The 20923-nt window shown below is 39.4% G+C and overlaps 5 protein-coding genes and 1 non-coding gene across 6 annotated transcripts; 3 read left to right on the top strand and 3 right to left on the bottom strand.

Annotated features, from left to right (window-relative positions):
* Nucleotides 1-55: 55 nt before the first annotated feature.
* Nucleotides 56-2099, bottom strand: LOC126783596 (high mobility group B protein 9). Its single transcript, XM_050509095.1, has 6 exons — nt 1845-2099; nt 1671-1749; nt 1420-1582; nt 1126-1260; nt 302-645; nt 56-199 (listed from the first exon to the last, which is right to left on the bottom strand). Exons 1-6 carry the CDS (start codon nt 1997-1999, stop codon nt 56-58), a joined length of 1020 nt encoding a protein of 339 aa, XP_050365052.1. The 5' UTR covers nt 2000-2099.
* Nucleotides 2100-5412: 3313 nt separating this feature from the next.
* TRNAP-UGG (transfer RNA proline (anticodon UGG)) lies at nt 5413-5484 on the top strand. Its single transcript has one exon. It is a non-coding gene; the product is annotated as a tRNA-Pro (tRNA).
* Nucleotides 5485-6429: 945 nt separating this feature from the next.
* Nucleotides 6430-7711, top strand: LOC126783592 (uncharacterized). The gene is made up of 3 exons (XM_050509090.1): nt 6430-6737; nt 6825-7089; nt 7210-7711. The coding sequence occupies exons 1-3, from the start codon at nt 6605-6607 to the stop codon at nt 7430-7432; spliced, it is 621 nt and encodes a 206-aa protein (XP_050365047.1). The 5' UTR covers nt 6430-6604; the 3' UTR covers nt 7433-7711.
* A 1482-nt stretch (nt 7712-9193) lies between these two features.
* LOC126783588 (F-box protein SKIP23-like) lies at nt 9194-10639 on the bottom strand. The gene has a single exon (XM_050509087.1). The coding sequence runs from the start codon at nt 10583-10585 to the stop codon at nt 9392-9394; it is 1194 nt and encodes a 397-aa protein (XP_050365044.1). The 5' UTR covers nt 10586-10639; the 3' UTR covers nt 9194-9391.
* A 62-nt stretch (nt 10640-10701) lies between these two features.
* LOC126783584 (uncharacterized) lies at nt 10702-12875 on the bottom strand. The gene is made up of 2 exons (XM_050509082.1): nt 11672-12875; nt 10702-11578 (listed from the first exon to the last, which is right to left on the bottom strand). Exons 1-2 carry the CDS (start codon nt 12769-12771, stop codon nt 10978-10980), a joined length of 1701 nt encoding a protein of 566 aa, XP_050365039.1. The 5' UTR covers nt 12772-12875; the 3' UTR covers nt 10702-10977.
* Nucleotides 12876-13722: 847 nt separating this feature from the next.
* On the top strand, nt 13723-18552 carry LOC126783587 (probable alpha-amylase 2). Its single transcript, XM_050509086.1, has 12 exons — nt 13723-13854; nt 14222-14298; nt 14768-14805; nt 15045-15171; nt 15258-15484; nt 15587-15732; nt 15866-15978; nt 16342-16430; nt 16830-16952; nt 17367-17402; nt 17562-17660; nt 17746-18552. Exons 2-12 carry the CDS (start codon nt 14259-14261, stop codon nt 17935-17937), a joined length of 1230 nt encoding a protein of 409 aa, XP_050365043.1. The 5' UTR covers nt 13723-13854; nt 14222-14258; the 3' UTR covers nt 17938-18552.
* Nucleotides 18553-20923: the final 2371 nt, after the last annotated feature.

Genomic DNA, 20923 nt, shown 5'->3' with positions numbered 1-20923 from the left:
CGCTTCTCTATACATAGAATCCAATGATCAGAAGCCCTTGTCGAGTTCAATGTCTCTACCGGCTCTCTTCTTTTGCTTTACGAATGACCTCTGTGTCTCTGTTAACTTCCGCGCTCTGCCTGAGCTTCTTCTTTTCCTTGTATTCTTCCAGTTCTCTCTTGTACCTCTCCTTGTCTTTCACCCCAATATTTTGGTAAACCTATGGATTGAGATGACAGGAAAAAGTGTCACAAAACTTCCAGACAAAATAAATATACTAATAGATGTATGAACTTGTGAAGGCGTTTAATATAGTAATTACCATCCTCTCTTCTGCAGTGAGATTGCTCCAAGACTCGCCTATCATCTTTGTAAACTCTCTTTCTCTGTTTGGGTAGAGGGACTTGAACTTGCAATGTTTCTCTGCGAAGAAAAAATTGTAACCACTCCTATTAGGTTTCGGATGGTTGGGGTCATCCCTTCTTCTGCTCCTCCTTTGACGACGTGATCTTTTGGTGTCCGGTATTCTAACATTGATGGGCTCAGGGCTTCCATCAGAATGAACTGGCTCCTCAGGATGGTATAACACTCCCTTGAGAACCTCCGAACCCAACCTCACAGTAATCAAGTAACCACAATCAAACTTCCCAGTAATCATTCCAGTTCCTGAAAAGAACATGACCTTGTAACAGAAAACATCGGTAGCTACAGCTAGCAATAATGATATTGGCCCTATATGGACTATTGATATATCATATATGATATAGACCCATCGCTGCATCCATGAGAGTTACAAAAATAGAAACAAAGTATATATGTCTGCCTAGCAGCCACATATTTGTTGCATAAGGATAGGAATGGAGCAGCTGGGGCTATTCCACAGGAACATACATTTGGTTTGTCTTTAACCAAAGTGCAAAATTGCAAATTTGTTAACGATTTTCTAAATTAATAATCAGCATAGTATAGCATCCAAATATAACTTATCAGATATGAAATTTTGAGGCATAGAAACCACATCAAACATATGTGGTGGGCAAATTCAGCCATCGGGTGATTGGAACTAGTCACCTTATCCCAAAGAATTTCATTGTACTTTTCTACTACAGAAAGCATTGCAGAGCTTATTAAGTAAAATAAATTCACCTTCAGAACCCGGAATCAGGCACTCTGGTATGGGTTCGGCCAGTTTCGGCATTTCTGAGGAATATTGTACCAGAGCCACTTCAGGCTTGTTTGAGCATTTACGCTTACTAATGGAAAATGAAACTGGAGACAGAGCTGGAGGTAACCAAAAATACAAAAATTAGAATTTACAAAAAAAAAAAAAAGGCTGTCTAAGGAGCAAAAGATGCATGATTATAAACAAAGCCATTTTAGCAAGAGGGTCAAAATAAACCGCGAATACCGGCAAGAAATAGAAGTTGAATAATGTAATACCTGGAGGGGAACATATAGGACCCTGTTTCTTACAGAAGTAAACTTGTTCATAACTGAACAGAAGACTTCTGTAGTGCTTCCTCAACACAAAAGAAGCACTTGTTGTGGTTGGGGAGAACATGAAAATAGTACCCACTTCCCTCCATTTCTTCTCTTCAACAACCTAAGGTTTCAAAATTCACAATTAACTTATAACATAATCAGCAAATTAATGTAGCTAGAGTTCAAGAATGATGAAATGAAGATCAAACCTTCTCATATCCACCCCTCTTTGTTACCTCCACGTACAACATGTGCAAATCTAGCTCCTTCCCTCCTATCACAGGAATCCTTTTTCACCCAAAAGAGTATACAGGCTTAGAGAGGAAATGAAACAAAGAAACTACTACATTTTTTTATGAACAACCCTAAAGAAGAAGGCTTACATAAACCTGGTGTTCATCATGAAGTGGAAGCGCCTGAGAGTGTCCCAGAAGACAACAGAATCATTAACAACTTCATCATGAGTTGAAAGCGGTGCGGGATAGTAATGCACGCTCTGCAACCCCCTCGAGCTCTCGCCTTTCGCCACGCGCGGCATCTCCCCGGCGACAACTCCTTCACAGCCTCGCCGGAAAATCCAAGCACAGAAGAAACTAGATTTCTGATGGTGATGAGTATAAACGAGAGAGCTAAAGAGCTAAAACGGCCTAACAATAACGATAATGATGACAGCAGTGAGACAAGTAGAAGATGATTTCCTAGATAGGCTTGTAATTAAGCAACAGTAAATAGGCTCAGATATAGAGAAATAGTAACGCTTGACGCGTGGGATGTAAATATTGGATTCTTCTGTGAATTGAAAACCCAATACGCAACGATGCTTAGTTTAGCTCTCAGTATTTATTTTCTCACAGAGATTACTACTTTAGCATTCATAATAGTAACTACCAGTCTTGCTCCTATTGGCTTCTTTGTCTCTTGTTGAGTGGTTCGAAGTCTGACATGTTTTGCAGACTGTGATATGTATAATCTCTCTGGGTTCTCTCTCTTGTCATAAGTCTTGTGAGGAGTTGACATGCACTTTTTTGGGGGACTTATTTCGACTTCGGCTTCTGATTTGATTTCTGAAACAAAATCTTGACGTACATCTGCTACAAGATTTCTGATGGGATCGAGATCCTTCTGCTCAGTTATCAGGTGCACTCTACTGTATTGTGTGCTATAGCATGAAGCCAATAGGGACCATGGATATTACGGCCCAAGATGTTGACTTGGTTTACCACGGGCCCCACAGTCATCCATTGAAATTGACTCCATTTTTAGAAGCGTGTGGTTTGAGTATAAGACAGTGATGAAAAGTTTCAATTTGTTTAGTTAACTGAAATTGGCACACCCATTTTTACAAATGACACGCCTCTTATAATTTTTTTAAATTCTTTATTCACCCACATTATTTCTCTTCCAATAATATCCTTTTGTCTGTCTTCTCTCCCCAACTCTCTCTCTCTCTCTCTCTGTCTCTCTCTCTCCTCCTCCTCTCTGTTCCTCTCCCTAGCATCTGCAGCCAGAATGCACAAGTTAAAAAGAAGAGCTTACCATTTACATCCCTTGTAACTCGTAAGGAACCACCGAACCACTGCTCATCATTTCACATTTACTTTCTTCTCAACAAGATAGCTGAGCAACGACCTACAGTAAATTGTCCAATCATACTCACTTAAAACACTCCAGAATCCAAATCTAATCATCCAAAATCAACTTTCGCAACAATTCTCAAACAAATCTAATAGTCCTCAATTTCAATTTTCTTAACCAAATCAGTGAGATTGAAGACTACATCAGATGAATTGCAAATGAGCTCGAAGAGGCAAAATCTCCTTGTTAATGTAGAAAGGATTGATGATCAAGCTCATCCGTATACATCAATGTCATGGAAGCAAAGCCCTGCATTCATCCTCATCAATGAAATCCCCCACGTCCTCTTAAGGTAAAATTGATAAAGTATAAGTGATATATGGCTTACCACTTTATCATATTTCATAGCATTTTTTTTGTCTTTTGTTTTTAAGTTCCAACCATAAAGTATAAATGGTAAGATATACATAGGATTTTTGGATGACAACGGCTATTATTTGAATGCTGATTGAAAAAACGGTTACTATTTTTTTTTTCAACATCTACAACGGCTAGTTAACGGATATTTTTGAAAATTCTATATAAACACATATTCATCACATCATTTTTCATTCATCCAACATTTCAATTCTATCTTCTATCCATTGTCATGAGTAATTCAAATATATCCTCCTCCTCCTCCTTTTCTTCAAATGAAACTGATGATTACTTTTATCGAATTATGGCTTCATTATGGAGGAAATGGTGGCTCTGGAACAAGTGGTTCACAAAGAGTCTAACGATTCGGCGATAGCAGTGGAACCGGAACATATAGTAGATATGGACGGATGTCAGAACATGATGATCTTTAGGAGTACTAAATTAAGTGATTAGTGACTTCTTTTAATATTTATCTATTATTTAGTTATTTTAATTTTATGCATTAGTGTGTATGGTACTTTTTCCGAGCTCGGAGGTCATCCCCGATAAGGTTTTGAAGATGCCGTTAATTATCGTCTATAAATCATAAGTAATTATTATGCATTAAAATAATTTAACTCGATCATATTCAATATTGAGCTCATATGAAAGAGCTCACTGCGAGGTTCGTGATGGTACATAAGAGCTCATAATGGGTATTACGGTTAATGTTTTAAAAAGCAAAGGCGTACCTCAAGGCGTTTTCTTGAAAGCCTTGAACCTTAGAACTTGAGGCGCATAAGACGTAAACCTTATATTATAAAAAAATTAGTAGTTAAATGTGTAAATATATAATTATACACATACAAAAAAAATATATAAGAACTTACTAATTTATTGCATCTAGATATAATGAAATTCACAATCCAAACGTTTTAGATAGTTTTCATCAAATTAAACACATTATATAAATAAATATAAATAAATATAAAAAGATACTTAAAAATATTATTTTCTAATGCGTAGTAAAATGTGTAAAAAACGTAACATAAGGCGTAAAAGGCGAGCCTCTATGTTCAGACCGAAAAACAGAGGCGTTATGTAAGTAGTTTTAAGCATTTTAAGCCTCAGACGGGTCTTGAGGCGGGTTTTTTAAAACATTAATTACAGTAAAATCGATACAAGGGTGTGGTATTCGGATCTGTCTCCTGGCTTTAGTTTAAGGTCCGTGTTTACTTGCGACGAGACGCAGACATTCCCCATGATGCGGTTCCCTCCGGTCCTTTCCCGGGTTGGGGGGGGGGGGGAACTCGAGCGATCATTTGTAAAAATTCAGCTGCCTTTATTTATAGTCTTTTACTCTTTAGTAAGGAAATGTGTCCTGAAATGTTGATAATATTGTATGTTGATGAACGTACCTATATGAAATGTTGACAAAGTGGTATAGGCGATGTACTGAGCACAAATGTTAGGTATCTCATACACTTCTTATCTTCCTAGGCGCATGCGAAATGCTCTATTGCAATAGTGCAAAACTACTTTTGACACACCTAAACATAGGTCAGAGAGCACACTGGATTAAGCAAGAACCACTTGATCACTTAAAAGTGGTTTACTGCACAATTAAGTTGGTTAGCGAGATGAGAAGTAATATAGGTTATTTCAGTCTCAAAGCAACGGAATTGTCAGCGGCATTTAGGTCTTTACATTTGGCTTATATGAGATTTCCTTAGAACCTTAGTCATTTATGTGTTAATGGTATTTATTGTTCAATTGCTTCAGGACCTGATAAAATTTGTTCAAAATGTGCTTTGACCACAGGGAGAGAAGACATTTTGTTTTTAGTTTGGTCTGGAAGCCCAGCCCAATATGTCTCTTAGAAACTCTACATGCATATTAATACTCAGAAGGCCCGGAAAGAATGAGGTTCTGTGAAAAACTGATCTTATTAATATTACCCTACCTTTTCAGCAAAGTGGGCATTTGGTCTAGTGGTATGATTCTCGCTTTGGGTGCGAGAGGTCCCGAGTTCGATTCTCGGAATGCCCCTACAGTCTTACCTTAAATTGTTTGTTTTTTCAATCAGTTTTTTTTCCGAAGTGGGATGAATGTTTTTGGCGATGGGGAGATCCGATTTGTGACCTGGGTGGGCTTAGGTGTTGGGTATGGGACCCATGTGGTTTTGGGCCTGAATCCAAGCCCAACTGGCTTGGTGTGGGCTTAGTTGCACTGGTCTTTATGGGCCACAAGTGATTCTAATATGAATTTGGAAGGGCATGTCTTCGTTTATTTGGTTGGATCATTTTACAAAATTTCTAAGTGGACGAGACATGCTTATTTAAAGAGCTATATAAGTGGATGTACTTTTGATTGTTGAGTAACTATGTGCAAATATATATTTAGTAGTTGAAAGAGTAATTCTTTTTGTTGGTCCTTATGGGTGTTTTATTCTTTGTACTGTTTACTAAACATAAATATATTCTGACTTATTAGTTAAAAAAATACCATAGAATTATGGAATAAAATAAATGTTTAATAATTTGTTTGCCTTATTATCTTCTCTTCTAAGTAGATAAGGACACGCCCCTTGAAGAGTTGATGATTTAATACATTTGTAAACATTTTTCAGAAAATCACACAATTTATGGACAAAATAACAATGGAATTTAAATCTATTAAGACCAAGATCACGACCTTGATAATGAAATACCAAAATTCAATACCTTCCCCATATAAGGCCAAAGTTGGAGGCAGACAAGGAGAAGTTAAGAGTTCAGAATGTCGTAGCTCAGTTCATATCCAATTGGAAGATGCTCAAGAATATGCCTCCCACCCCCTCATCAAGTCATCATTACCAGATACCAGGCAGGCAGGCATCCATCGCGCCGTTCAAGATCCGGGCCCATGGGCCTAATAACCATATCCGGATGTGCCTCCCTCGTATAAACACATCCTACTCCCTCCCATAAGATTCTTCTTTTTTCTTCTGATAATGAAATACATATGGAGCTCCCTCTCGATAGCAACATGACCTCACTGACCACGCCACCCTCCCTTTTAGATTTCTTTCACGCTTTTCAGATTCATAAACTCATACCGCTATAAGACCCTGCCCTTCATTAGTGCACCTAGCTTGTTTCACTCGAAAAGATCAAGAACAAAGGAAACAATGAACTCTCCCTCTGCAAGACTCTCTCTTTCAGATCAGATAAAGGTGATAAAGAAACTCGAAGTTTTCAAGATCCAGGGACGAGACAAGCATGGCCGGAAGGTTCTTCGCATCATTGGAAAGTCTTTTCCAGGTAATATAGTAATTACCATATGTTTGTCGCTTGGTTTGGTTAATTTCCCTTTGTGATTATTGAGTGATCAATTTTTATCTGAACCAGCTCGAAGTGTCAGCAAAGAGGCTCTCAATGAGTACTTGAGGGTGAAAATCTTCCCGGCTTTAGAGGAGAAGCCGTTTTCAATCGTCTACGTGCACACAGATGTTGATCGTAGCGAAAACTTCCCCGGAATTTCTACACTCCGATCTATCTACGAGGCTATTCCGGTAAACGTGAAGGGTAACCTCGAAGCCGTTTACTTTGTCCATCCAGGTTTGCAGGCCAGACTCTTCCTTGCCACCTTTGGTCGTTTCCTTTTCACCGGCGGGTGAGTAATTGAGCTTGCTTCTTTTCATTCTTGTTTGTCCTTTTGACTACGTAACTGACAAGTAATTAGAAACGCACGATATTAAGGGGTTGGTTGCTTGTGGTGGTCTATGGCACACAGGTTGTACAAGAAGGTGAACTATGTGACGAGACTGGAGTTTCTTTGGGACCATGTTAGGCGGAATGAGATAGAGATACCGGAGTTTGTGTATGATCACGATGAGGAGCTCGAGTTCCGGCCGATGATGGACTATGGGATAGAGAGTGACCATCCTAGAGTTTATGGTGCACCTCCGGCATTGGACTCGTCTGTGTCTGTGTACTCCATGCGTTGCATCGCATAGTTAATCAGCAGAACCAAGGTCACTGATTGGTTTTGGTGTTGGTTTATGACAACTTTATGTTATGGTTGGCTTGGTGGATAGAGTATATCTAAAGCTTGGATTCTTAGGACCTGGTGTTCATATTATATTGTACAAAGACGGCTAATTTGTTGGTTAGCTAGTTCTAGTTTGAAGAAATGGCAAAGATGGAAACAAATATCAATCCAATCGGCACAACAACCAGAAAGCTAAAAAAAATAAAAATCATGTGTGTTTTTGTCAAAATACCTAGGGGTGGGAGTTGGTACCGAAATCGACCGTTTCGTACCGAATACCGACAGGTCGGGAAGAATTGATAAAAATATCTTCGTCTTGTACCGAAATTAATATTGAAATTTTATAAATGGTACGGTTCAGTATATGTATAATTCATACCGAATGTATAAAATATATTAAATATATGCATTTTCAATATTGTTTTTAGTTTTTTAGGTCTACATTGTACTTTTAAAGACTTAGAATGTTAATTTACATTAACTAATAGTTTAAATAGATAGAAATACATGCAAACGTGTACAATTTTACCAAACTGAACTCATCCCGAATCGATTTGTACGGGTTCAGTTTGGTATTAAGTTTCAAATTTACAATTCCGAACCGAAATCGAAACCGAATAAATTATCGGTATCAGTATCAGTATCGGCCGAATCCCAAATTGAACCGTACCGGTCTCAGTCCTAAAAATACATGTAGAAGTAATTAATCAATCAACTTTTATATTTACGGATTTAAATTATTTATATTAATTCATACACCAAGTCAACAATTCATCCATTCCCAATATTACATAATTTAAATCTGTAAATATAAAAGTCGATTGATTAATTACTTCTGTAGGTACTTTGACAAAAACACACTAATGATTTTTTATTTTTTATAGCTTTCTGGTTGTTGTGCCGAATGGATTGATATTTGTTTCCATCTTTGCCATTTCTTCAAACTAGAACTAGCTCTTTACAACAGAGACTTTCAGAACCTACTTGGTGACTTGGTGTACGAATTAATCTAGAAAATATAGACGGACCTTATGGGTGCGCATCAGCTCACCCACAGATTCGGAGAGCCGCAGAAACCAGCTATAGCTGCATCTCTACCAATTTTCTCATGGCAGGCTACAATATGAGGAAACAAAATAGTTAGCACTAAATGCTTTCACCTACATGGCTACATTCCAACCAAAACTGGTATCCTGAAGAGGGTAAAACTAGATGAAGATGAAACTCGGTCTTCTACTAGAACAAGACCCATAGTAATTTCAGTTTTTTCACCAATGGCCCTCGAAGGCATTTAAATAGGACAAATACTGAGAGATAACTCAGCTCGATGTTAACTGTTAATCAATTAGCTCCTGTAAATCGATTACTTCATCAGTTAACCTATTCATGTAATTAAATAATCAAGGATGAATACAGTCCTGCACTGATAGTGCTTGAATAAAGAGAACATGGTTTACCTCCTAGTCTCTTTATAAACATCGTAACTGTTGACCATTACCAACGGGATAGGACTAAACATTATATCATTTAAGACTAGCGTGATTGATTAAGAACTTTGTGCACACAGGCCGGAATGAGAATGCAACATCAGACTACCGGAAAGCTTTCACCAACACGAGCTTGTATATATATATATAGATGATACAGATTAAGTTCATGAGGTGGCAAGGTTTTGTACAGAAGATGAGGCAGTCATTCATATACCGCATTCATGAAACATTGTGCATTTACAGATTGTTTATGAGCATGTACATGAAACAGAGAATATACTAGATACAAAATAATAGGCAACACTACAACCACCAGAAATTATTGATTTCAACAACCATATCTCATATCTACACAGCAGCTCCACAATCCACATAATTTAGTGTACAAAGGATACAAATGGACAATTGTGAATACTTACATTCAAGATCCTGTATTAGCATGGATTGGGGATAACCCAAAGCGGTAGAGAGCCGGGAGGCCAATATACCTGGTAGTCCGAATTCCTTGGATACGGGGGCAATTCTTGTATCATTCCATCCCATAATCTGAAAATGCCCGAATCATATCCCCCAACTCCACTTTCATAGTTCAACTCGGAGTAATCATCTGTAAAATAAATACAATTCCCCACACATCCTGGAAAATCAGATGCCGACAATGAAAATGACGAGTTTTCCCCAATAAACAGCATCCTATCACCTAAGTTCTCAACCTTCCCCCACCTCGGGCCTATCCAGTTCATCCTAAAAACATCGAATCCTACTGTTCTGTAATTCACATTTGCATCATCATTCACAATGTCATGATCAACATCCAAATACCTGCTAACCAACAACAAATCCGCCCCCGAACTCACCAAATACCTCATATCCGCATCGTCCAATCTCGGCGTTTGGATGATCCTAACCACAGGGGCCGGACCCTTCACATCGCACTCTGCAACAATGCCATGATTATCAACTGCATAAAACAAGCCATTGCAAGAAATGACGTCCTCCGAATAACACCTCGCTTCATCTATGAAACTCCAACTTTTGTCCCCCTCCCTACAAAACGCCAAGTCACCGGTCTGATTCACAATCGTCAGGGCAACGAACCCGGCGTCTTTCACCGGACTCGAAGACAGCACGAGCTTCTTCACAAAGGAATCACGCATTTGGATCAAGCTGCGGGTGTGGAGCTCGCCGGAGAGGGACCGGAGCACGTACTCCCGCCCAATTTGGGAGTAGTCGAAACTAACGACGTTCGGGAAAGTGGAGAGCGGAGGGAGGTGGCGCTTGCCCCGTGTCAGGGGGTTGACAAGGAGGACGGAGGGGGTCTCGTCGAGGATGACAAGCCAGCCGTGGGAGGAGCCGCAGCGGCGCTTGCGGTGAGAAGCTTCTGGAAGGTGGAGGAAGTGAACCCTGCTGTTGGAGAGGTTGTAGAAGGCTCGGTGGGATTGGTTGGGTTGGGATTGGGGGAGCATCAGCCATGGGAGCTGAGGAGGGAGGTGGTTTGGAGTTTTTGGGATAGAGGATTGCCAGCTGTGACACACGGCTTGGAATCGGAGATAGTCGGAGTAGATTTTCAGCTTTTTGGAGATTGATTCTACGAGCTCCGGTGGGAGTTGGGTCCAATCGGCGGCCATTTCCTCCCCAACCTCGGCAAATGGAGGTTGGATTTTCTGCTCTAAACTAATTGGGTCGGTTAATTCAACGCCCTATAAAGTTGATTCCTAGAGTAAGCTGCAAGTTTATGACTGACTATAGGAAATGAAACTGGGCTTTTATATTTTGGGCTGTAGGACAATTGTTTACAGACATCAGCCATAAAGCTCTCAAATTCCATGTGTATGCAGATGTACTGATACATAAAAAGAATCACATTGCAGCTTCACAGAAACTACTAAATTGTGAAGAAATATGGGAGACGTTTGCTCCTAAAACATAATGTAAATAGTTGAGGTGGCTAACAGTCGGTTGTAAATACTGAAAAGAAATAAAAATGCGTACATGTAAGTAATTTGATCGTCTCTGAAAGTTACTGGGTGGCATTGGTGATATTGGCCTGGCTGATGTCTCCATTGTTGTTAGCACTGGCGGTATCGGCGGACTTATCCTTGCTGGCGACTCCATTGTTGTCAGCAGTGGCAATATCGGCAGTGTTTCCATTGATGGTATCTCCAGTATGGTAAGCATTGATATCAACAGTTTTACAGTTGCTGGAGTCTCCATTGTTGTCAGCAAATGAGACATCAGCAGTCTTTCCGTCGCTGGTATCTCCAGTGTTCTCGGCACTAATATCAGCAGTTTCACAGTTGCTGGTCCCTCCATTGTTGTCAGTATTGGAGGTCTCGGCAGTCTTCGCATTGCTGGTGTCTCCAATGTTGTCAGCACCTAAATCTGGATAATTGCGGTGGTTTAGAGAGTGCAACCAGAGACCCACCACACCTTCCTTATGCTCAGTAGCTCCAATATGAGTGTAAATATGCTTCATTTTGAAAGCTTCTGCCTCTGTTTCATAATCTTTCATCGACACTTCCTCATGAGTGTCTCCCCATTTCTGGTTATATGAGGTGAAGAAGCACTCGTCCAAGTACAAACCAACCTCAGGGGCTGTTGGCACATTAACATTAACATCCCTGCAATTTACATACATTTCAGTTATAACTTGCATACTATCAGAAACAAACGCATAAGGGTGACAGTAAACAATTAGACATGGAAGTACTCACTTTTGCAAAGCTCTTTCTAACAAAGACTCAGGAGCACAATTCCTCATGATCGCCACCGCCAGCCCAATCAGCTTCCTAATCTGATGAAGCATGAAGCTCTGCCCCACAACTTCACACTTGACAAACTCAATACCCTCAACCACAACCGTGGTATTCGCACAGAACGAAATAATGTATCTAATAGCAGCAGGGTCTTCTGCTTTAGTTCTCGTGGTGAAATTATGAAAGTTATGAGTACCCTGGTAACAACTCAAGATTCTATTAAACCTCTCCTTCTCCTTCTCACCATAACAAAACCCACTCCCCTTCACAGCCTTCTCCTCTCCTCCAATGTCATTGTCCTCAGCAACCATTTCAGTATCAGCATCGGCAGCTAGTAAATTATCTCCATTAATTTCGGTTAAAGATTCCGAACTTGGAGTATCACCTGTCAATTGATAAGTGCGTTTACCCATCAAACCACCGACTTTTCGGCCCCGATCAGAGCATTCTAAGCACTTCACAAACTCCTCATCAGACCCCAAACTAGCCTTCACACTCTCCCTATCCCTATGGGCACTTGGATCAAGAGCAAACACGGGTATGAGATAAACGTACCTCCTCTTATCACAAAACTTTTTCGCATTAAACGACGCCGTTACGCGCTTGTACCCAAAAATCCGGATTTGCGGGGAGAGGTTGGAGTTGAGGCGGTCGACGAAGCCTGGCGGGTCGACGTAGAACCGGCCCGACACGACCTGGCCCACGGCGCTGACGCCCTTGTCGGTACGGGCCGAGCGGGCCCAGTCGTATCGTTTGGGGTTGTTGCGGTCGTGATCGGGGACGGCGCCGGAGTGGTAGAGGGCTTCTTCGAGGTCGCCTTCGATGGTTTTGGCGCCCGGGTTCTTTTGCATTCCTTGGTACCCGACGCCGCAGTAGGCGAAGAAGATGGCGACCTTGCGGCGTTTGAGGCGTTGCTTTTGGGTGATTTGGGCGGCGGGTTCTTCGTCGTCGGTGGTGGTGGTGGACATTTTGAGCTTTTTGGGGTCTGGTTGTTGTTGTTGTGGCGGCGGAGGTGGTGGTGGTGATCTTGTGGGTTTTGTAGTGTCTGGGTTTTCCATTTTCAGTGATCGGGGGAGCTGTGTAGATTTGTTGAGGACTTCATTATAAGTGTGTTTGAGGCTCTAGGGTCATTTCAGATTTGGCGGTTTTGCTTTGTACCCTGATAAAACCCTAGAGCTATTTTCAGTGTTGATTGAAAAGTTTTGAGGTGTTTAATAGTGTTTTTAACTTTTTATGCATGCTTAAACGACATAAAAATTAGATTTTCATCTCTGCCGTACTAATGGACGAACAATTTCACAAATTAATACACAAACTTACATTTATAATGATGTTGTAATTCTTAACCTTGATCTGGTTTTCAGTAGTTGGTCTCGGTGTTAAATATCATATTTAAATGTTGATTTCATTTCGGTGTTCAGACAGTAGATGAGGAACCCACGAAAGAGAAACTCATACAAAGATACAGTAAATTCTGAATATAAATTATTTTCGTTAACTAAAATTGCGTCATGTACCATACACACTGTACATATAAAAAATTATACTAAAGAGAGGGTACATTCTTCACAAATTATTGCCCTTGATTGACACATATTAGTCGAGTCTTTAAAATTACTTATCGATTGCTTAACACATAACTGAAATATGTTACCAATTCACCTTTGATGGAAACCTCTAGAATTTAGACACATCTTTTTTTCCCCCAAATAAAAGAAAAGGTATTAAATAACTGACACTCATACATATATTTGTAGCCCTAACCTCAAGATCGTCAGTAGTTATGCTACTAACTTAACCAAATGTTACAACAATTTAATATTGTTGTGAAGTTTTCACACAGACTTGTACAATACCTTTGAACTAAAATTAGTAAATTACCATTTCATGGTGGGCTTTGTTGCCGGATCAGACAGCTTCCTCCATTGGGCCTTGATGTCCAAAAAAGAATGCCCGGAAAAAAAAAATATAGGGAGGTCAGCTGTAATGACGAAAGCAGATAATCCCATCGGAACACTACCACCGTCCACTCCTCCCAATCAGACGTCACTGTGGAACCCGGCAACCCGCGCAATTGGCACCTGTTAGCTGCCGTTGAATATGAACATTCCCTCCAAACCGACATCGCAACCTTAGCTTCGGTACTGTCTCTCTCTCTCTCAAGCCTTTGATCTCTTTTGTTTCTGTGATTTATTGCTGGGATGATTATTATTTATAGGCTATGTATTCCCGATCAATCTGCCTTTTATGCTAATGGAAGTAATGACGGGTATCTCCTTTGCTATTAAAACGAAGTCGGTCCAGATGATGTTCGTAATTTCGAAATTTTTTTTTTGAGTAGCTAGTGTGAGAGTGATCTGTAAAATCTAATTATTTGAAAAGAGTTAGGAGATAGAGACACCAATGAAATGTTTAGGGGCCATTGTCAGCATCTATTCTACCTCATTTTTTGTATTAGCCCATAAGAAATGTTATAGCCTTTTGTTCTCATGTTGCTTGTCCATGTAGGAAAATCGTTGGCGCCTAGGAATTAGAATCTGTTGTTATGCAGGATGATCAGGAACACAATCGGCTGACTGATAATGGTATGTTTCCTTCACCTTTGGTGTAATAATCTTGGAGACAAATCAAGGATCGATATCGGCAACTTTTGTCTATCTAAAATGAATGCTTGATTCTCTGAGATGTCTAGACCTTAAGTCCTTAACTTTACTTGTTTGAGTAAGCACAGCTTAAGGCTGAGGCACGGCAGTTATTTTTCTGATTTGCTCCATTCCATATGGTTACATGCTTTTCCCTACCTATGGGACTATTAGGCAATAGTTAATCAAAATACTTTTATCCATGTTGAAGAAATCAAAGTCAATATCCAGTTCCACAAGGAGCTGAAAATTTGTTATGTTATGGTTTCTCAGTTTCAACTGTACCAATGAAAGCGAACTGAAACACATATTCAAGAAAATGGGTCATGCACCGTTATTGGGGAAATTAATGTGGAGTATATGTTTTTGTTTCTTCCTATTATCAATGCTAATATATAATGTTGATATGCAGGTGCATCAATATGTAATGGAACAGAAATCCTTTTACAGGTAAATTAGGCAATCTATTTAATTTAGAGCCTAAGAATTATAAGAAGTATATATATTGGCCTTACACAGACCAAAGTGAATCGATTGTCGTTGAAGTGGTTGGAGTGTTTAGCTACTTATTTGGGATATGTAAAGTAGTTGCAGTTTGGCTGTATGAGACACTATCATGTTAGGATTATTGGCCATCTTTAGCTGTTGAAAATCATTTAAGCACGTTGTTTGACGGATATATTTATCAGGCCTTTAACTGGGAATCTCATAAACATGACTGGTGGAAAAATTTAGAAAGTAAAGTTCCAGATATTGGAAAATCTGGAATTACATCAGCATGGTTGCCGCCAGCAACTCATTCTTGTGCCCCGGAAGGTTGGTTGAAATTCATCAAGTTGGTTATTCTTTTTACTTATAGATGACCGGATCCTCATGTCCACTTTGCTTTTCTCATATTGTAGGCTACCTCCCCCAGAACATATATTCCCTTAGTTCTAAATATGGGTCTGAGGACCAATTAAAAGGTTTACTTGAAAAAATGAAGCAATGTAAAGTTAGACCAATGGCTGACATTGTTATCAATCATCGTGTTGGGACTACCCAAGGGCATGGTGGAATGTACAATCGTTATGATGGAATTCCCCTGTCATGGGATGAACATGCCGTCACATCTTGCACTGGTGGACTGGTAATGTATATTTTCTATGGTTTAGTGTCTTGAATTTCTGTTTGATCCATGATCTGACATTCTGACCTCATGGATGTCTATACTTTTTTTTTTCCAAACCAGGGGAATAGAAGTACCGGAGACAATTTTAATGGGGTTTCAAATATTGATCATAGTCAACCTTTTGTTAGAAAGGATATTACTGCATGGCTACAGTGGCTTCGCAATACTGTTGGTTTTCAGGATTTTCGATTTGATTTTGCCAGGGGGTAAGAGTATACTGTCTATCTTTTTTTCTTCTTCATTTTTCTAATTTAGTTGATTTTACTCTTGCTTTGTTCTATTTGTTTAAAAATTGTGTCTACAGCTTACGCTGTTTTGTCTTGCCTTGTATTCAATCAGTTATGCAGCTAAATATGTGAAAGAGTATATTGAAGTAGCAAAACCAATTTTTTCTGTTGGGGAGTTTTGGGATTCTTGCAACTACAATGGTGATGGCTTGGACTACAATCAAGGTATAATATATTGATGTTTATCGAGCACCAATTCAACTAGTCAGACCAATGACCCCAATGACTCCAATTGTTATGTTGTGAAATATAAGCTGAAGCCATGAATGAAGCTCTGTCCAAATTGTTAATTAATAAAAGCTCAAGATTGATAGTTAATATGAAGCTCTGTCTGATTCAGTTAGGGCATTACTTTGGTTTGCTTTTCATAGATATCTGACTTACAGTGTACTTTGTGGACAGTCTCTCTCTCTCTCTCTCTCTCTCTCTCTCATTTGGCAAATGTCTTAAGGATTGATTACTGATTACCATTGAGTGGACTGTTTAACCTTGATTAGAAATGCTTATGGCTTATACGTGGACTTGCAGACAGCCACAGACAGCGGATAATAAATTGGATTAATGGCACAGGACAGCTATCAACTGCATTTGACTTCACAACCAAGGGCATTCTTCAGGTATCATCCATATTCAATTTAACTGAGATATTCAACTCCCACCTGACTGCTAAATACACGCACACAATCCTTCTCTAGAATGGACATCTGCATTGTTTCTTGTTTCGACCAGTGGATGTGTGTCCTAGCATTATATCCTCAGTATCCAGTATATTCTACCAACTTATCAAATGTGTTTGAGATGAACCTGTAAATATCCATAAAAGACAATAAAACAGGCGAGTATGAAATGTGTACAGTTGTGCTACCTGTCCCTGTTTCAATTCTTGAATTCTGTCTATGCTCAGTAGACATGCTATATTTGTTCATTTTTGCAATGGCATCTTCATGAGATTTCCATTGAAAATCTTTTATTTGTTACTCCACACTTTGGTAATAAATATGTATCCTTCTGTGTAGGAAGCTGTCAAGGGACAACTATCACGTCTGCGTGATCCCCAAGGGAAGCCGCCAGGTGTAGTTGGATGGTGGCCTTCAAGAGCTGTCACATTCCTAGATAACCATGACACAGGCTCAACACAGGTACTAATGTACTATATACTTCCTATCCTGCATGCAGAAGTGGATAAATTTAGTCTAAGAACTGCTGAAGGTCCTGGAAGTGGATAAATTCCTGTTTCAGATGCACATATTAATTTCATTTTCGGAAGCCCTCTTTTCATGACATACTTGCTTGAGAGTTTTCTATGTTGGTGATATCTTTTCATGACATATTATTAATTCATGCAAAATTGAGGTAGATTTCAGCCAACCTTTTTGGGCCAAAGTGAGTTGGGTTCGGCCTGAACTGTTGGGCCAACAAAGCCAGAATGTGTACATTTACGTTGCATGAATGTGTCACATTTGTGTTCCTAGGTGCCTATCATTATTATATATTGAGCTTTTGGTCCCAGAATCAAAGTTAATCCACTCACTTGGTAATCATTTGGTCTGCAGGCTCACTGGCCATTCCCTTCGAATCATATAATGGAGGTAAGAAAATGTTATTCCGGTTATTGGCTTGTTGTAGTGATATTATTCTGTTCTTGTCCTGGCCTGCCATTACTTCTGGTATAATCCACTGGTGTAGTTAATTGTAAAATTGAGTTCCTAAAAGCTCTAGCAAATCTAACTTCATCATGTACTGTGCAGGGTTATGCTTATATACTCACTCACCCTGGAATACCTTCGGTCTTCTATGACCACTTGTATGATAGGGGTGATTCCATACATGATCAGATTGTGAAACTGGTATGCAGTATCGCTAGCTAATTCCTTTACTGACTTGTGTCTAGTCGAAGTTCTTCCTTTGTTAAGCAATTGGACGTGTCTGCAGATTCACCTTAGAAAGCAGAAAGACATTCACAGCCGATCATCTATAAAGATCCTGGAGGCCCAGCCGAACCTCTACGCTGCTATAATTGGGGATGAAGTGTGCATGAAAATTGGAGATGGTTCATGGTGCCCAGACAAGAGGGAGTGGACGCTGGCAACCTCTGGCCAGAGATATGCTGTTTGGCACAAGTAACTAAGACGGTTCATTTCCCATAATTGTTCATAAAACAAAATAGGATTGGTAGTTATGATTGTCGGGATGAACTGGGGAGCTGATCAGCCAACTGGCGGTTCAGTGCTCCATATAGCTGCTGCTGCTACAATATATGAAGAAGAATTCTAGCCCGTTGCTTTTTCCGTCATAATTTCATGAAGTGGCTTGAACATTCTTCCCCACAGCGCATTAGCGAGTCGACTTGACAGGTGCAAGTCTGATGCTTTCCAGTTCCGAATCCAATTCTTCTTTTTTTTACATATAATTTACAATTAACTCAAAACCATCTGTTATGTTATTCACTTATTCTACAAGATGGTATAGTTGCAACATAGAGGCCTAAAAAGACCTGTTTATCTATCTTTAACCAACCTACGGTGCAAAAATAGTGATACAAAATGGCAGTAGGGTTACATCCTTGTTAAAAATCATTTCACAACTGATCCAGGGTAGAGTATAATCCCTCATTGGTTGTACCACTAATTCATACGTACCCAAGAAAACTCCACTGTTACAGCAATGTTGACAGATCCAATTTATGGACCAAAGATAGATCAACAAACAGATCCAGGCAAGACTTTAACGGAAGAAAGATAGATCATTTTCAGTCATTGCAGCACATAATAAGAACACGTATCCCCACTATGCTAGCTGCATCTCCAACATCCTGCCAGGCTATTCCACCGTGCTTTTGAATCCTTTGCTTTCTTTCTTTCAATGAGTTCACAGTCTCATCTGCCGCAGACTCAAGCCTTCTGGCACTCGATCTTGAGGGCCATCTGATACCTTAAGTGATTGTGAACGCATTGATAGAAAAGAAATACAAGATATCCAGGACCGATTTTAAGCACGAGAAAGACAAGGCAAGGCAAAAGCAAATGTCAAGAAGCATCGGATAGCTAGATATACTGATATTATCTATGGTAATTACAGATGATGGTAAGCTAGACTGGTAGAAATAAGGCTGGCATGGCGCTATCAACTCACTGGCTTTCTGCGACAGAGAAAAACCAAACGCCTAACTCATCGGAGTCATCGGATCTCAATTGATTTCGGACCTGATGATAAATTAAGCTGGATATCGAAATGATAGCCATGTCATCAGAGATAAGTAAGGGTTTGCAACGAAGAAGATGAGAAAAGTAAAGAAGAAAAGCTGAGCTCTAACTCACGAAAGAAAGCCTAGTTTGGTCAATTATGCTGAACACCCAAAACAGAGAGCCTGGTTTGCTATATACTCTCTGTATAAAACGAAAAAAAGCTGAGCTCTGTTAACTCTTCTACTAGAGTACAGCTGTCGAGCACAAACAGTAGAAGTAACGGAAACTAACAGTAAGTCAGTAACTAGTAAAAATTCAGAAAATGCTAAACTGTTTTCACCCCTCCTCAAGCTCAGCTAGGGTTAGTAGCCTGAGATTGGTACAATGAGTTTTGAAGATTGGAGAAGCCTTTGGTCAGAACATCAGCTGTTTGCTCTGTGATAGGAACATATTGAAGGGAAAGATCATTGCGCTGTATACTTATACGAACAAAGTGAAATAATTATCCAAATACTTGATCTTTGAATGGAAGATCGAGGAATTGTAATTTTCAGATCACATAAAAGATGCCTAATTTACTTCAACTGCAGTGTTTGCTAAACTTCTATATTCTGATTATATTGCACTTCTAGATACTGGCCTTTGCTTGTTAGATTGCCAGGAAACTGGGCACATTCCAATAAAGACACCAAAATCAGTAATCAAGCACTTTTGAATTACTTCACCGGCCGAATTTGCATCACAAAATGATTTCACATATATCAACACTATTTTGATTTGCACCAAATGAATTGTAGAATACTCCTATATGTAATGTTCCTTTCAAGTATCTCAATAATCTATTCACTGCTGCAAAATGTACATTTGAGGGTTGTGTCATGAACTGACAAACGATATTAACACGCAGGCTATGTCTTGACTTGTGAATGTCAAGTACTGAAGAGCTCTAACAATACTCATGGGAAGTAAATCTGTCGCCCACTTTTATTATGTACACTTCATACTCATCACCCTAAGTAAAATGTTAAGTGTTTTTTTTATAACAAATTTACTTAAATTGGTATACATAATAAAAATGAGCGACAAATTTATTTCTATATTCCGGTACATAGTGGGATCCTTGATAGGAGTACCTTACTCATTTGATAGTGAAGCAAACAAAGAGAGTTACATGAGTTAATAGAATAATAGTGTCCATGCATGTCTTGAGAAGCAAATCTTTGGCGTACTTGATTTGACTAATAAACAACCCTTTCCGAACATTTACAAATTACAACCTTCCTGACCAAGAAAATATGATAATTATCCTAAATCTTTCATGTCAAAGACCATGGTCAACTCATAAATGACTTCATCAATACCTTTGGCCGGTATCTAAACCTGCATGTGATCACAATGTTATCTACATACAATAATAATGCAACCAGTCCATTTGAAGTATGTCTAATAAATGAGAGACGCTGAATTCTAAATTCCATGCCCTTGGACTTTGCATTAATTAAACCATATAACTAATACAAGGACTTAATGAAACTGAAAATCCTGTTTCATAATGAAAACTGAAAACTCACTAGCCACGCACAGTCGCACTTAGAACACATACATCGATCACTGTTAATGCATCTATATGCAGGCATGCAGCAGGCAGGTGAGGTGCTAGCTAGTAAATCGGGTTGTTGGCATATTGATGTCTTAAAGTTAATGCAAGTAATCATTAGGAATTTTGAATTGAGCTGATCTGCAGTACCCTCATGGCTTCATGCATATGTATAAGAACTTTGAAGATCGATAGGTTCCATTTTAATATCACTTGCACATTGCATTCGTAGTCACGTACATGCGAACATACGTACGTACATACTGGTTATACGTACTTACTAGTTCTTCAATTTTATGACCTTACCTTATTTAAGTTATTTTACTTC

The sequence above is a fragment of the Argentina anserina genome, chromosome 2 (genome assembly GCF_933775445.1).
Source record: "Argentina anserina chromosome 2, drPotAnse1.1, whole genome shotgun sequence".
NCBI lineage: Eukaryota > Viridiplantae > Streptophyta > Magnoliopsida > Rosales > Rosaceae > Argentina > Argentina anserina.
Note: the sequence above shows the minus strand (reverse complement) of the source record. Positions and strands in the feature narration are given on the sequence as shown.

Coding starts and splice junctions, on each gene's coding strand:
- LOC126783588 (XM_050509087.1), bottom strand. CDS start 10,585: ATGGCCGCCGATTGGACCCAACTCCCACCGGAGCTCGTAGAATCAATC.
- LOC126783596 (XM_050509095.1), bottom strand. CDS start 1,999: ATGCCGCGCGTGGCGAAAGGCGAGAGCTCGAGGGGGTTGCAGAGCGTG. Junction 1,261..1,419: donor TCCTATATGTTCCCCTCCAG/GTATTACATTAT, acceptor GGTTACCTCCAG/CTCTGTCTCCAGTTTCATTT. Junction 200..301: donor TCACTGCAGAAGAGAGGATG/GTAATTACTATA, acceptor CTCAATCCATAG/GTTTACCAAAATATTGGGGT.
- LOC126783587 (XM_050509086.1), top strand. CDS start 14,259: ATGCAGGATGATCAGGAACACAATCGGCTGACTGATAATG. Junction 16,953..17,366: donor ATGACACAGGCTCAACACAG/GTACTAATGTAC, acceptor TTTGGTCTGCAG/GCTCACTGGCCATTCCCTTC. Junction 17,661..17,745: donor ATGATCAGATTGTGAAACTG/GTATGCAGTATC, acceptor ACGTGTCTGCAG/ATTCACCTTAGAAAGCAGAA.
- LOC126783592 (XM_050509090.1), top strand. CDS start 6,605: ATGAACTCTCCCTCTGCAAGACTCTCTCTTTCAGATCAGATAAAGGTG. Junction 6,738..6,824: donor CATTGGAAAGTCTTTTCCAG/GTAATATAGTAA, acceptor TATCTGAACCAG/CTCGAAGTGTCAGCAAAGAG. Junction 7,090..7,209: donor CGTTTCCTTTTCACCGGCGG/GTGAGTAATTGA, acceptor TATGGCACACAG/GTTGTACAAGAAGGTGAACT.
- LOC126783584 (XM_050509082.1), bottom strand. CDS start 12,771: ATGGAAAACCCAGACACTACAAAACCCACAAGATCACCACCACCACCT. Junction 11,579..11,671: donor TTAGAAAGAGCTTTGCAAAA/GTGAGTACTTCC, acceptor TGTAAATTGCAG/GGATGTTAATGTTAATGTGC.